Here is a 16,494-nt window from a genome sequence, read left to right as displayed (position 1 = left end):
ACCAACTCAGAGCCACTACTACTGTCATTAGTTTGTTCCAAATGAACATGTATTGTTTCTCTTCTCTTCTTTTTCCTTCCCCTCTCCCGAGTCGACGTGGCATGGGGTCAACGCACCACACAAACAGGTCAGCGAGCCCTAGTGGAAAAAAGGACCTTGGATGAACCACTTACTATAGAATTAGCACCTAAAAGGTGCATTTTGAAAGATACAGGACTAAAGTGACACCGCGCCGACCTCCAGTGTATTTCATTCTTTTCATTACATTTTTTTACTTTTTTGTTTTTTTGTTTTTACTTTTTCTTATTTAAGGTAATTGAGGATTTCAAAAGGTACCAAATATAAAAAACATGTGAATTTTGGAAAACTATTCCACAAATCATAAAGCATTAGTGATTCTGAAACAATATTCACGTATTGAAAAAATATTCATGAAGTTGAACAAAACTTTTGCAAATTCAAAAAAAATCATGAGTTATTCACAAAAAAAGTGATCGTGAATGTCATGGAAATACAAAAATCCGATGGTCCAACTAAACAAAGCAGATAAAAAAATATTTTTATATATTATATTTTTTGTTTTCCTAAATGCTACCCTAGATAGGATAATGGCGTACACGGAATTGCTCACAAGGCAGCTATTGAGAGCCCACCATTGCTTCTTGAAACAAACTACTAAGCGGCTAAATGCTAAACCTTTCCCAAGAGCAAGAAGAAAGGGTGCCACTATAAAAAAAACTACATAGGAAAGTATACTTCACTCATCATCCTCCTCCTCTTCACTGTCCTCCTCCTCCTCCTCACTGCCATCCTCTTCCTCCTTGTCTGCGTTGTCCTCCTTCCCATCTGATTCCTCCTCCATTTTGTTTTCCTCGTCCTCTGTAACCTTTCTCTTCTTCTTCTTCTTATTATTCTCCAAAAGTGGTTTTCGCTTATCAGGTGGGCTATCTTCAGGGGGTGAACTCTGAACTATTATAATTTCGTCGTCCATGTCCCTATCGGTGATATTGAAAACGACCGGACTACCTGAAATTAGAATATAAGTCAATTGCTTGTTTCAAGGTAAGCTACATGATAATTTGTACTAGGAAAGGGAAGAGAATAAGACACCATTTGAGTTCCCCGAAGAAAAAGGTGATGCATCAGAAGATAAGTCATCCTCACTCATATCATCTACATATGGATACATATATGGTTAGTTGGATTTTATATTATTACTGCTATTAGTCAATTAATTTTTCTAGCCAATTAATACAATAAATTTATAACTTCAAAAAGGACATGTTATGTACCCGCAACATTGTTTCCCGACTGAGTATCATTATCTCTATTATGAGCAATATGTAGAGAGAACAAAACTACAAAACAACTTTTCTGTCTAAGAACAATGTTGTACATATATATACACAAAAAGTATATTTATCTACCTAACATAGTACACAAATATCACAACAAGAAGTTTTGCATTGTTCGAGACTCCACTTATAGGTAAACTCAATTGAAGGTTATAGAGTCTGCTAGTGTATATTATGCGCTAATGTGTCCATTGGATTTTCCATTGGTGGCAGAAAGATTGTTAGTTATGATGCTTCCTAATTTTGCAATTAACCAAGGATATTGTATTCTATACGATCATATCCGATTATTGTAGTGTAACATTCAAAATTTAGGCTTTTGGAAACCATTTGCCAAAGACTGATTATAGAGAGGGAGGGAACGAAAAGATGTTCTGGTTTTTTTTGGTATGCTTCATGTGAGTTATGTGTTCACAAAGAGGAGAAAGAGGAAGGAATTCATATGAGTTTTTGTACCCCCAAGATTATAAATGTAATTTTATCTTTATGTATGGGTGTGTTTGTCAACATGTAGTACTTAACGTGTGGCCTTGAGCTTTAAAAAAATAATTAAGGCCACAACACCAAAGACAACCTTTTAGAAGTGTCTCCATGAGGATTTTAAATTCTCATGGAAATGCAAAGTTTTCTTTTTTCATATGCTGTCGCACCTCCTACCGTGACGACAGCTTATGGTGCCGCAATGACGGTGTAGCGGATGATGGCAAGTCGGCCACGACCGCGGCGAGGGGGATGGGGACCTGACCGAGGACAGGTAGGTGCGGGGTCGATGGCATGGTCAGGGGTGCGCTCTATGACAGCAACGGCTGCGAGAGGCGGGGTGAAACCTCATATGGCAGTTGGCCACACACGCGCGGTGTTTTTTGGATTTGGGCACGACAACGCGTGATCTAAATTTGGATCACCTTGGTCTTATTATTTTGGGCACCACAACTTTATATGTTTAGAGCATCTTCAACAGACGCGCACGCGTTGAAAAAGATGCTTATATAGCGCGCGCGATAAAAACAGCGCTCCAATAAAAGCTGTAAAATAAAGCATGCACAAAAACGAAGCTGTAAATTTAGCGCACGCGGGTTGCGGGCCTGCAAATTTGGGGCGCCGGCTTGTGTGCGCGGGTGCTGCATGTGGGGCCGCTGGGTTGGGCGGCGTGTTTTTGTGCGTTTGGTAAACCTCCTGCGCACAAAAACACTATTTCAGCGTTGCATTTTTTAACGCGCGTCTGATGAAGATACTCTTAGGGCAGCTGTTGGAGCTCCTTTTTGGGCTTAAATGATGAAAAAAACGATCATTTTACACCAAGTGTCCTGTTTCAAGGCTGCTGTTGGAGATGCTCTAAGATTTTATAGAAAGAGTAGTAACGATCTAAGTACTAACAAGAAAATGACATGATGGTTTACAACTATGGAATTGAGTTTGCTTCAGTGCCGAGGTTTATTTCTGATCGTGATAGCAATACAAGTCCATATAAGATATCTATACGTCTTGGGAAGGTACACCGACGGTGACCCGCCGTGTTGGATGCGGTAGTAATCTGGGCCTATTGTTCGTGAGGAGTTCCGGTGCCTTCAGGGCACCGAGGGTCCCAATTTATTGTCCAATTGTACACCCCCGAGAGCGAGAGGAGCACCTCGGCCATGGACGGCCGCGTCCGGGACTCCCGGGCCACGCACCTCAGTGCCAACGCGAGCATAGCGAACACCACGTCCAACGGATACTGCCCATGCAGCCGGCCGTCGACGAACGCCGTCACCTTGTCCAGCAGGTCGCCGCCGCCGCCGCCGCCCAGGCCCAACCGTTCCGCTTCCTCCCAAAGCAATACCACCTTCCCGTTCTTGCCGCTGCCGCCGCCGTCGTCGTCTTGTCTAGCCGCCTCCCTCCCGGACAAGAGCTGAAGCAGGAGGACGCCGAACGCGAACACGTCGAGCTGGGGGCCGATCAGCCCGTGCTCGAGGTACTCGGGCGCCAGATAGCCCTGCGTGCCGACCACGTGCCGGGTCATCCACAGGCCGCCGCGGTCGTCGTCCTCGGTGATCGCGAGCGCGAGGCCGAAGTTTGAGAGCTTGGCGCGGAAGCATGCGTCGAGGAGGATGTTGCTGGCCTTGAGGTTCTTATGCACGTAGGGAGGGTCGGTGTAGTTGTGCAGGTAGTTGAGCCCGCCTGCCACGTCGAGCGCCACCTGCACGCGCTGGCTCCACCCGAGCACGCGGCCCTCCTCCTCCTCCTCGCCGCCGTGGAGCCAGTCGCTGAGCGCGCCGTTCTCGGCGAACTCGAACACCGTGTAGGTGTAGCCGCCGTGCATGCACAGGTCGGACATGCGGATGAGGCTCGAGTGGTTGACGCGCCCCAGGATGGTCACCTCAGTGCCCACGTCGCCGGGCACTCGCTTCACGACCACAGCGCTGCCGTTGATCACCGCGCGGTAGACCGACGAGTTTCCAATACGCTGCTCCTCCGAGAAACCTGATGTCGCCCTCTCTAGATCCCCGTAGTCGTACACGGTCAGCGACCCCACTGCCTCGCGCACCACCATCGGCCACATCAAGGACGCCGCCCTCGTCAAAGCTCCCTTCGCAGGCCCGTCTGACACAGCATGCTCCACTGCCGGTAGGGTGGTCTTGCTTCGGTCACCACGGTCGCCGTGCCGCCGACGCCAACGGCATAGCAAGAACAGAGCAAGCAGGGCACCCAAAGTAAGAACACTGCATCCAGCAGCAACGCCGACGACGACCCGCCACCTTGGAGTAGGACCACTGCTGGATTCAGTGGAACTCGCCGGCGGGACTGACACCACATCGGACGGTGCTGGTGACGGTGACGGTGACGGTGTGGGTGGCTCCGGCAGGACCGCTATTTCAGAGGTGGGCTTATCCTTGAGCGGAACCAGCATGGTGGTGAACGGGTACACGGTGGTGTCGTCGGTGATGCTATTGGCGTGAAGCAGGGGCCTGGTAGTCGGCGCGGAAGCGGTCGGCGACGGTGGACGCGTCGTCGTCCCAGTCGAGAACGTAGGTCACGAGGTACTTGACTCCAGTCGAGGCCTGCGTGGGCGAAGGGCACGCGCAGCGGAGCGGCACGGTGAGGGCGATGCCGGGATACAGATCGAGGCTATCGTGCGCGGGGTTCTGCGCCATCATCGCCTGGCAGGTGGAGAGCCCCTGGTACACGTCGCTCGCGATGGAGAAGTAGGTCTCGTAGCCGAACTGGATGGCGTAGGCGGCGTCGTGCTGGTAGTGCCCCGCCGCCATGCAGGCGCAGCGGACGGGGACGAGGAGCAGGCTGCCGTTCTGGACCGGGGAGGCGATGGGCACGGAGTTGGCGGCGGCGACGGCGGACGCGCTGGCGTTGAGGAGGTAGGCGACGGTGATTGGGGTGCCGTAGCCGGGCAGATCGGAGCGGAAGGCCAGGTAGGTGGCGCATGCCGATGCCGACGAGGAGTTAGCGTGGTTGCTCTTGCTGCTGCTGCAGGTGTAGCCGAGGACCGAGCTGCCGTTGTTGGCGTAGCAGTCGCTCTGCGCGTTGGCCTCGTACTCCTGCTGCGCAGACGCGAGCGGGAGCAGCGCGAGGAGGAACGAAATGAGGAGGTGGCGGATGGCAAGCGCAGCTGGGGCGCGGCCATGGAGACGAGGCATGACTTGCTTGCTTGGACTTGGAACAATTTGGTTCATCATGCTGGCCAAGAGTGTGGAGCAGGGAATTAATAACCAAGTGAAGACTCAGGAGTAGACTAGTACAAACGACCTCGACCGTTGACGGCGTAGACGGAAAGCTGATATTCCTGATAAAATTTAGGTATTTCGAAGGCAAATTTAAATTAAGTACTACTATACCTCGGGCCGGGCCGGGCCAAAAAAAAGCCCGGTGCTGAAAACCTAGGCCCAAGCCGGCCTGGCCCGACCATCGGGCCTACTAAATCAGGCGTGAGCCTCATAAAGCCCAACAAGGCTAGGTCGGCCCGGCCCGGTATGGCTAAAATCCCGCTTTGTGCAAAGCTCGGCCCGATTTGTCCGTCGGGCTCGATTTTCAGGCCCGAGCCCTGCCCGATGGCACGCTCGACCCGATCTGCCCGTTGGGCTTGATTTTCAGGCCCGATCCCGGCTCGATGGCATGCTCGGACTCGGCCCAGCCTGGGATTTTTGAGCCGGGCCGGGCCGTCCGGTGCGGGTTGCCCATGGCCAGGTATAAGTACTACCTCCTCTTCCAAGCAGGCCACGTAATTAATATTTTTAAGGCCCCTTTTTGACTCGCATGATTCTAAAAAATGCGGGAATAGAAAAGGTAGAGGATTGGAGTGACATGCCAACTTTAAAAAAAGTGTTTGATGCCATAGAAAAGAAAAGAAATTATAAAAAGAGGTTGGATTGGATGCTAATTTTTTTATGAAATGTAGTACGTACAAAAGATTTCATATTAAAAAAGCATCCAATCCTACGAATCAAAAGACTAACATAGGAAAAAAATTCCAAGGATTTCAATCTTCCAAAATTCCTATACAATTCCTTTGAATCAAATGAGCCCTTAAACTGCATTTGCAATTCAGGTACTTGGATGTACTCTGAAACAGCAGACCGAAACGATAACGAATACATAGCAGTTTTCGTTCGCACACGTCCACTCCTTGCGACAATTCGGAGGGTAGCACCTTCGATTTCAGCCAAATGGGCTCAAGCCCACAAAAGGAAAATGGCTCGGGCCTCTCTTTCGTCCCTTCGCCCCCCCACCATGAGACAGAGGACGACGGCACCCACGCAGATCGAAGACGGCGGTGCCCCGCAGATCGGCGCCCTCTCGTTCCCTTTTTCCTCCGCCGCCGATCCTTCCTCTCCTCCGGCTCCCCTTTTAGTTGTCTTCAGCAATGCTCACCACTGCCAGATCCCATCTAACCTTTGATGGATGCGGCTGCAGTCCCTTCTGGCGCTGGCCCTTCCCTTCGTCCCCGGCACTGCAGTGACCCACCGTCGGAGCCTATCTCCTCTTTCTCTCGGGCCTCCTCAACCGAGACACGACTCCCCTTCTTTCTAGTCCTCCTTTTCCCAGCTAGCTACCGCCGGATACAAGACAGCTCCCCTTCTTCCTGCGTCAACATGGCTCTCCTTCTTCCTCCACCATTCTTGAATATTTGATAATTTTTTTGTTGCTATATAATCATTCAATTGTAGTCACACATTATACAACTTCTGTTTTGATGCATATACTAATATTGCTATGCAATTCCATAGTTTGACATCCAAACATGATTCCGTATTGAAACCTCAATAGGATTCCATGAGCCAATTTAGTTAACATCCAAACAATTGAATTTGTATTAGTGTTCATTACAGTTTCCTGGCTGAAATGGAATTGAAACTAATCAATATAGAGGTCTCCAATACAGACATCCAAACACAACATTAGTGTTTTTGGCTCACATCTGCACAATATTTTTGTGACAATTTACATAACATTAGTTGATTATAAGGTAGCCATCATATTGTGTGTATGTGCTAGGAGTTGAATTTTTTGTCGAAGTTTACGTTTCATAGTACTAACCCTATGCTACAAATTATAGCAAAATTCATGCCCAGAACCATCGAAATATTTGATTTTTGTTGTTGCTATATAATCCTTGCATTTTGATCTAACAAACAGTGTTGTTAAAATTTCAGCCTCCTTTACTTTACATGATTTTTGTAGGAATTCTAAAGGATAAAGACATGAATTTTGTAGGAAATATTTCTTTGGTGTCCTTTGGTTTTGTAGGAATGAGTTCCTATTCCTAAGTATGATAGAAACCAATCCTAATTCAAAGAAAAATAACATTAGGCTAGACTCGGTTGAAAAATTCATATCATGTGCATCAAATGACATCTCTTTCCCTGTAGCAATTGAGATACATGTCATCTCGCTTATTATGATTTTCCTATTCCTATAATATTCATATCTTATGAATCAAAGAAAGCCTTCGTAGTAATAATACTATGCAACAAAATAAATTAGAGAGAAAGCTCGAGATGAGTCCGACTTTGAATTAATAAAGCCATTGACTATAACTTACAACGAGCAATATCCAAAAAGAAAAAAGAAAATGAAAGCGGTTGATACCGAGTGCTGGCGCAAATCGCAATAGCAAACAAGCATCAAAGACAACAAGCCTACTAGTATAGCTGGCCAAACGGGCCGGGCCAACCAGGCCAGCCCGCGAGCACGCCGGCACGGTCCGCCATGGGCCAGGCACGTCACGGGCTAAACGGGCCGTGCCCGGCATGCGGCACTCCTTGGTCCGTGCCTAGGCTTGGAGCCTGGGAATGCAGGCCGGCACGGCCCGTCCCGTTTATTTTTTTATATAATTTTCAGCATTTTTTATACGTATACATAAAATACAACCTAATAGGTCTAAAAATCAGCCCAACATGCTGAAAATGTGCAGCCCAACGTGCTAACCGGGCCAACATGCCGGCCCGTTTACTAACTAGGCCGTGCCTGGGCCTAAAGGCACAGCATGTGGGCCGACACGGCACGGGCCGTACGGGCCGTGCCAGGCCAGAATGGGCCGGGTCGTCCCGTTTGGCCAGGTCTGCTCCAATGAAGTTGCCCTAAGGAAATGAAGTGAACTGTTCTTTCCCCGTTTGGCCTCTCACTCCCTCGTAGCAGTCTTCCTCCGTGCTCCCCTAGCGGCGGCGCACGACACCTGTTCGACGGAACGCCGCTCCGGGGCGGGAAGCTTCGACCATGGCGAGCGGGGTGGACCGCATAAGCGCCCTCCCGGAGGACATCCTCCACCACGTGCTCCGCCTCCTGCCGGCTCATGAGGTGGTGCGGACGTCCTTGCTCGCCCGGCGCTGGCGCGGCGTCTGGAGGTCCGTGCCCACCCTCCGCTTCACCGGAGCCAAGGGGTGGGGCAGCGCCGACATGTTCGCCCAATTCGTGGACTACTTGCTCCACCTCAGGTGCGGGGGCGACGGCCCGCCTCTGGATTCCTGCGATTTCGACTTAGATTCCGACGGATTCATGCTGTTGCCCGCCAACCAGCGGCGTGCGAGCAACTGGCTCTGGAAGGCCCTGCCTCGTGTCCGGGCGCTCCGGCTCCGGCTTCGCATTCCCGAGGATCCGGGAGCCTCGCCACCATCTGACATGCATCTCTTCTCCCAGCACCTCACCAGATTAGAGCTTGTTGGTGTCGGTTTCTACGGCAGCGTCGTTGATTTTACAGGCTGTCCAGCATTGGTGGAACTGAGTATGGATACTTGCGACGTCGTTGTCAAGCAGCTCTTGTCTCCATCCTTGAAACATCTGCGAATTACCCGCTGCTATGCTCAAGAAAATTACCGCATTCTTATTTCTCTACCAAATCTTGTTTCGCTTGAGTTGATCGAATGGGTCCAAGGAAGGATTCCATTGCTTGGGAGCTTGCCGTGTTTAGCAAGAGCTGTTGTTGTGCTTAACGAGAGTTGTGCCGATCAATGCTCTCAGGGTCAGTTTGATAGTTGTGGTGCTGATGATGATATGTGTGATCGTTGTTATTATTATTATGGGGATCCTGAACATGGGCCTCCTTATTACCGCAACAACTGCATCTTTCTCAAAGGTTTGTCAGAAGCGACAGACTTGGAGTTGTCAGCTCATTCTGATGTGGTATGTTTGCAAAATCTTCTCTCTTATGATTATGTTATATACTGTATGTTTCCTCATTTCTCTTGTAGAAACCATATCCATCATCACAAATCGTAATTGCTTTACATATGACTTACTTCACACATCAGCTGATTGCACTTTGTACTTCAAAGGTCAAAAGGTTCTTAATTTGATCCAGCTCCTTTGCACTTTCCCTAGACTGTTTTCAACAGGGATTTGAAGTGGTGCCCTACATTTACCAAGTTAAAGACTTTGCTACTCAATGATTGGTGTTTGGCTGCTGACCATAATGCACTAATTTGTTTTCTCCAACACTCGCCAATTTTGGAGAAGCTTACTCTTCAACTTTCTAAGGTATAGTTTTTTAGCTGGATAGCTGTGTATCATTTAAAATGACCGTCCAGGATTACCTGATTGGTTTTATTTTGTGTGTGTGTTAGGGACCTTCATATGTAACTGAAGCAGAAGGAATCTACAAACCATTGGGACAGTCGGTTGCATCCAACTGTCTTAAGATTGTTGAAATCAAATGTGCAAATGTTGATAGCAAGGTTCACAAAATTTTGAAAATACTGACTACGTACGGCATACGCCTTGAGCAAATTAGTGTCCAACAAACTAGCAGGATTCCTGGATCTGGATGTGAGTTAAACTGTTGGCACTCTTCATGCTACTTATTACTGTTGGCACTCTTCATGCTTCTAGGCATTGAACATCAGGCAGTGAAGAAAATCTCAAACTAATCAGTAGAATATAGTTAGAAATTTGGGCGTGCGTGGAGAAACATTCAGATTCAAATATTTGATGAAGAGAAAGTGAAAGACAGGGATGTACATGTACTGCATATTTGTAACTGGCTTTATTATACAAAAATATATACTATCAATTTGGATTTTGGAACTACAACAATTAGTTAGTAACAATCACACATCAAGCAGTTCCAAGTATATTATGTTGGCATTATATAGCAATTGCAGTTTATCGACATATTGCAAATGAATGGTCCCAGTACATCCATATAGGCGAATGCTACCCTCTATCCAGCCATCTTGATTGGGCCTACTGTCATCTAGATCCTTTACAAACTAGCGTGTGACTATCTTGCTCTTCTTATGCTATGATTCCCCTTGTGGATGTTGCATATTCTTTTGTCCCTTCTTTTTAGCTGACAGCTCACAACAACTATCATGTCAATGATTTTGGCAAATTTTAACCCCATACTGTTACCCTCTGTAATTTATGAATCCTGTTATGTGCGATTACATCTCAAATAACCAGGAAGAAGCCAAAATATTACCATCTTATTTTAGTAAAGTTAGTCCCGCTTTACAATATTTGGTTATAAAGAAGTACATGTTACAAGTGAAGCTCTTATTAGAAGATAATATCCATGTTTCCATATTTCTTTACAGTTCATTGAAAATTCCCATTTGTCTGTAGTAGGTTCTCTCTGAATTGATTCTGTGTTTTCTTATCTTGCAGGTTTCAATTTTGTTTGCACTGAGTTCAGCTAAAACACGAGGTATGAAGATCTGGACTATTCTTAGAAGATTTAGGTCTCTTTGATATTTTAGAAATACATGGAGCACATTTTGGGTAGTGATGTGTGGTGTTGCTGATTGCCCTTTTTAGTGTCTTGATTAAGTTGGATTATCCATTCCAATCTTCTTCAATGCAACTCTTTTCGTACACTGGCAATCTCTGGTGTAGATGTTCATTCATTCTGCTTAGTACATTGACACAATATGTGCATATAAAAATAAAGGAAAAGGTACAAAATTGCTTGCCAGTTAAAGTTTAGATGCACATTGGTTGAAGAAAAATATGTCTTCTTTTTCCTTGACCCAATGATAAAAATAGGGAAAAATAATTGAAGCACATCACTACAGTACTCTCCTCAACCATAACCTAAGTGCTCTCATTTTTTGCATTTATGCTGCAATGTGGCATCATTATTTTCGTTCAATAGTTTATACCAGTAGTCAACCCAGTTACACATTGTGAATAATACTAATGGAAGGGTCAGGTGGTCTTATGCGCTGAAAATATGTTGCATTCCTGTGGCCAACCTTTTACTATTTTGTTGGAATGAACTCAACAAACTACCGAACAGCTGATCGACAGGTTAAGTTGTCCAGAGGTATAATTCCCATTCCAGAAGCACAACCACAAATTTGACCAAATAGATGTAGCTAGGAAAGTCGACACGTCAAAGACAGGTGATCGACAGATTCTGCGGCATGCACCCCAAAATTCACAGGCATTGCTACCTTTCCATCCATCTTGAGCTTATTATCCTTAGTTAACTCTCCAATCCTCAAAACAATCCAAAGAACAAATTAATTTTCAGCGGCAGTCAAAACTCATTCATGGTTTTGAGCAGGTGAAAGGAAAATTTGAGTTGTCAGAGCTGGATAAGAGGAATGTACTGAAAACTCACCCTTTAGATCCTAACGTTAATCTCAAACTCTCGTGTTTCTTATTTAAATGCATGTCAGCACATTCCTTTTATAACTGCAGGGTTGTTAATTAGAGATATCTGTCTTCTGATGATCCCAGTATATATGCGTCTAGGCACAAATGACGTCGTACCGGCCTACCGTGAGAAGTTCGTTACGTTCTCAAGGCGGCCAGCTCCACCGGAGGAGAGGCCCTAGTTGCTCATCATCGTTCAGGAGGCCCTAGTTGCTGCTCACCATCGTCCCGAAGCCCTATCCCTTATGTACTCCATGCTAATTATAGCAGTGTCGTACCTCTGCTAAACAATTTCCCGTGGCTGATGAACTTAGTTGAGAGTTATTTTATTTTTTTGCGGGTCTGGTTGAGAGTTATTCCAAGTCTCTGATCTAGTATGTGATAAAATGGATGCATCAATCTCCACAATAGGTTCAGTCGCAGACTGTCCATTCAAGCAGAAATAATAACACGTCCTTGTTCAAAATAAAATAAAATAACACGTCTCTGAAAAGTCAAAAGCTCACCACTAAAGATTCAGAAGTCATGCACATAACACTAACTTCTCCATTTGTAGTTGTTTTCAGATATATATATATATATATATATATATATATATATATATATATATATATATATATATATATATATATATATATATATATTTCTCTCTGTGGGTGTTTCCTCATTTTTCCAAGACAAACTGGACCTTCATTCCTCATCAGAAATAGAAAGGTGAACATGCCGTACCCAGTGAAAACTTGACATCCCATTGCACTCTCTTTCTTATGTACTCCCTCCGTTCCGAATTACTTGTCGCAGGTATGGATGTATCTAGATGTATTTTAGATACATCCATTTCTGCGACGAGTAATTTGAAACGGAGGGAGTATAACCAATCTTCAAAGTAGTAAACCTCTCTCGGTCTGCTGCCCTAGAAAAAATGGGTCCATTGTAGTCCTCCGAAGAATCTAGGTGATTGATAGCCCATACTAACTGAAGTTGCTGAGCTGGTACCTAATCAGTATTCATTCTCGTGCAGACACAAGTAAGCACCAACACTGCTCGCCAGGGTTTAGATCATTAGATGGGACTCATGGGAGAAAGAACTCAAGGGATGAAAGGATAACGCTTGAGCAAGATCGTGACCCAAAACGGCAACGGCTAACTTGGGCACTTGGCGAAGCAACTTCGGTAAGATAATAGATAACGAGTTCACTGAGGGTGTCCTTGGAGCAGCTGCAACTAGATCCCCCCCCCCCCCCCTACCCGCCCCAAATGCCCCAGACGGGTTGTCCCGTCAGTGACCGGACGGAAAAAGACACCCAACTGGGTGCCTCATTTCCGACCCAAACGTCCAGACTGACCGGCACACCCCATAACCAACCCAATTCTAGGGTGGATATACGGACGCCCGGACTGATCGACACTCATGATAACCAGCCCAAATATGGGGCGGATATGGAGACGCCCGAGTGCGCTTGCCATGTCGGATCCGGCCCACCTAACACCACATAAAATGGACCTTGTCCGCACTCTGGCCGAAACCCTAGCAGCATTCCACTCCACTCCACTCCCCTCCCACACTACCGAGCTCCTCTACGGCCAGCTCCGGCGTTCTCCTCCATGGCGGCGCCTGGATCCGACTCCGACATGTTAGGATCCGAGGACTGGTGATACCTCCTTTTAGTGATCCGGTAAAGGAACAGAAAGTATCCCGCACCTATTTCCCTACGAGTGACCCCGGGTTATCGTACCCACGAGAAGAAGGTCCACGTGAAGTGATAGTTTTCAGCAAGCTTTCATCAAAGGATTAATTTCAACTTTTGATCGGATCGATCAAGCAAATTGTGATTGAACACTTATAATAAAAAGAGGTACGGGTATGAGGTCTTAATGCTTACAACCATGTGTTTGTGTTGGGACCAAATATGATCTTAATTTGTGCGCTGGAAGTCACCAATCGAGATGTGCTTATTACGAACCGAAGTGTGGGATGTGTCCAAGTAACATCTTGACCAGCACGTGCCTTGCATCAAGAATCAGTTGTCCGACCGAAGGCCCTATCCGTCGTACGGGGTTGCCTCGATAATTAAGATTATAATAATCATACAAGAGCTTTGGGTGTTAATGACCACAGTTCATCAATCACCATGGATTGGACCCATGTTACCGTACTAAACCCTTCTGCCACTGGTGTTCAGAATAACACTACACGCTCTCCCTACCCTTAGCCTCACTGTGGCTCAATCTCCATGATCCTAGGTACCTGCAAGGATGAAGATTGCGGACAAGACAAGAGACATCTACGGAATAATTTTATTTCACACATATGGGACGTTAATTCAAAGCACTTCCATTAATCTCCACAACAAATACAGAGAGTTGTAAGGCATGTGCCTCAACACATACCTTACCGAACTACTCACACATGGAGATCAGATCGCATGAAGAACACATCTTGAAGATTGATTGATTGAAAATATGTCTTACAATGGATGTCGTGTGCGATGCACGATTACAAGTATGAACTAGAGGGAGATGGACTATGGTGGTGATGGTGGATATGGAGATGGAAAATGGCGACGGCTAGGGTTGATGAAGGGGATGAAGATGGCTTTGTTCTGGCATCATTCGCGAACACTCTGTTGACATTACGGTGTGGTCCCTTTTATAAAAGTTGTTCAGGTGGACGAGCCATAAGCCCAGCCCATGAACTGTGGGCCGTATAGGTTAGCACCCCCTAGTCCATGACACCATCAATGTGCAGTATATACAACATTTAGAGCAACATTGAGTGAACGAATAACATGTAGAGCAACAAGAAGCAAAACTTATGGTCTCCATGGTTGACGATGGCCACATTGTCTCCACTCGTGCGATCGCACCGCAAAACTTTATGACAGAGTTGCGAATGGTGTACCATCAATGCGATATTGGCTTTACATTACGTTGATGGATGATGTGCATGTCGTAGGGCGCGAAGTTCTTTTGCACATGAAACACAACATGCATCCGCTGCCAAAAGATTGAGCCACTTGAGTTCATGCCTACAAAGTCCGCAGATACGACCAACCAAGGCCCCGAACAATTGCTAAACTAACTTGCAACACTCCAAAGGCCCTCTTGATGTCTTTCCTCTTAGCTTCTTGCGCCTTAGCGGATGTTTCCAGCTCTCAGGATTATAGATTGTCTTTACAAATGTTGACCATGATGGATAGATGCTATTGGCTAGATAGTAGACTTGTTATATTGATGGTCATTCACCGTGAAGTTGCAAGGCGAAGAAATAACACCAGCTAGCCTTGCAAAGAAAAGAGATATCTGCAAGACATTGATATCGTTGTGAGATCTAGGCAACCCATAATAGCAATGCCCCGTTTGTTGGGGATCGTAGCAGAAATTTAAAATTTTCTACGCATCACCAAGATCAATCTATGGAGTAATCTAGCAACGAGGGGAAGGGGAGTGCATCTACATACCCTTGTAGATCGCTTAGCGGAAGCGTTCAAGTGAACGGGGTTGATGGAGTCGTACTCGTCGTGATCCAAATCACCAATGATCCTAGCGCCGAACGGACGGCACCTCCGTGTTCAACACACGTACAGAACAGAGACGTCTCCCACGCCTTGATCCAGCAAGGAGGAGGGAGAGGTTGAGGAAGAGAGTCCAACAGCAGCACGACGACGTGGTGGTGATGGTGTGGTAGTTCTCCGGCAGGGCTTCGCCAAGCTCACGCGGAGGAGGAGAGGTATTGGAGGGGAGGGGCTGCGCCAGGTTCAAGGGTGTGGCCGCCCTCCCACCCCTCCACTATTTATAGGTGGGGAGAGAGGGGGCCGGCCCCCTTAGATCCCATCTAGGGTTGGGGCGGCGGCCAAGGGGGGGAGGAGTGCCTCCCAAGTCAAGTGGAGGCCCTCCCCCTTAGGGTTTCCCCTCTCCCATGCGCATGGGCCTTGGGGGGCTGGTGCCCATGGCCCATTAAGGTTAGGGCGCCCCCTACAGCCCATGCTGCTGTATTGGACGTGGTGGAACATTTTCCGGACCTCCGGACCCCTCCGGAATCCTCCGGAACCTTCCGGAAGCTTCCCGGTACAATACCGGAAAAAACCGAACTTTTCCCGGAACCCGAACAACAACTTCCCATATATAAATCTTTACCTCCGGACCATTCCGGAACTCCTCATGACGTCTGAGATCTCATCCGGGACTCCGAACAACATTCGGTAATCACATACAAGTCTTCCTAATAACCCTAGCGTCATCGAACCTTAAGTGTGTAGACCCTACGGGTTCGGGAACCATGCAGACATGACCGAGACAACTCTCCGGCCAATAACCAACAGCGGGATCTGGATACCCATGTTGGCTCCCACATGTTCCATGATGATCTCATCGGATGAACCACGATGTCGAGGATTCAATCAATCCCGTATTCAATTCCCTTTGTCCAGCGGTATTGTACTTGCCCGAGATTCGATCGTCGGTATCCCGATACCTTGTTCAATCTCGTTACCGGCAAGTCTCTTTACTCGTTCCGTAACACATCATCCCGTGATCAACTCCTTGGTCACATTGTGCACATTATGATGATGTCCTACCGAGTGGGCCCAGAGATACCTCTCCGTTACACGGAGTGACAAATCCCAGTCTCGATTCGTGCCAACCCAACAGACACTTTCGGAGATACCTGTAGTGAACCTTTATAGCCACCCAGTTACGTTGTGACGTTTGGCACACCCAAAGCACTCCTACGGTATCCGGGAGTTGCACAATCTCATGGTCTAAGGAAATGATACTTGACATTAGAAAAGCTTTAGCAAACGAACTACACGATCTTGTGCTAGGCTTAGGATTGGGTCTTGTCCATCACATCATTCTCCTAATGATGTGATCCCGTTATCAACGACATCCAATGTCCATGGTCAGGAAACCGTAACCATCTATTGATCAACGAGCTAGTCAACTAGAGGCTTACTAGGGACATGGTGTTGTCTATGTATCCACACATGTATCTGAGTTTCCTATCAATACAATTCTAGCATGGATAATAAACGATTATCATGAACAAGGAAAT

At 46.9% G+C, this 16,494-nt stretch overlaps 2 protein-coding genes and 1 pseudogene across 3 annotated transcripts; 1 reads left to right on the top strand and 2 right to left on the bottom strand.

Moving 5' to 3' along the window:
* Positions 1-536: 536 nt before the first annotated feature.
* Positions 537-1,434, bottom strand: LOC123186082 (histone H2A.Z-specific chaperone CHZ1). Its single transcript, XM_044597875.1, has 3 exons — positions 1,293-1,434; positions 1,111-1,173; positions 537-1,026 (listed from the first exon to the last, which is right to left on the bottom strand). The coding sequence occupies exons 1-3, from the start codon at positions 1,396-1,398 to the stop codon at positions 758-760; spliced, it is 438 nt and encodes a 145-aa protein (XP_044453810.1). The 5' UTR covers positions 1,399-1,434; the 3' UTR covers positions 537-757.
* A 1,348-nt stretch (positions 1,435-2,782) lies between these two features.
* On the bottom strand, positions 2,783-5,015 carry LOC123186081 (protein LYK5-like; annotated as a pseudogene).
* A 2,951-nt stretch (positions 5,016-7,966) lies between these two features.
* On the top strand, positions 7,967-11,772 carry LOC123190416 (F-box/LRR-repeat protein At3g59200). Of its 2 annotated transcripts, none has more exons than XM_044603046.1 (5): positions 7,967-8,966; positions 9,165-9,320; positions 9,407-9,608; positions 10,449-10,488; positions 11,541-11,772. In XM_044603046.1, the coding sequence occupies exons 1-4, from the start codon at positions 8,064-8,066 to the stop codon at positions 10,478-10,480; spliced, it is 1,293 nt and encodes a 430-aa protein (XP_044458981.1). In that variant the 5' UTR covers positions 7,967-8,063; the 3' UTR covers positions 10,481-10,488; positions 11,541-11,772. The 2 variants fall into 2 exon arrangements, with proteins under 2 accessions (XP_044458981.1, XP_044458982.1); XM_044603047.1 differs by having other exon boundaries at positions 11,526-11,772.
* The last annotated feature ends 4,722 nt before the right edge of the window (positions 11,773-16,494 follow it).

Source organism: Triticum aestivum, chromosome 2A (genome assembly GCF_018294505.1).
Source record: "Triticum aestivum cultivar Chinese Spring chromosome 2A, IWGSC CS RefSeq v2.1, whole genome shotgun sequence".
NCBI classification, from domain to species: domain Eukaryota; kingdom Viridiplantae; phylum Streptophyta; class Magnoliopsida; order Poales; family Poaceae; genus Triticum; species Triticum aestivum.
Note: the sequence above shows the minus strand (reverse complement) of the source record. Positions and strands in the feature narration are given on the sequence as shown.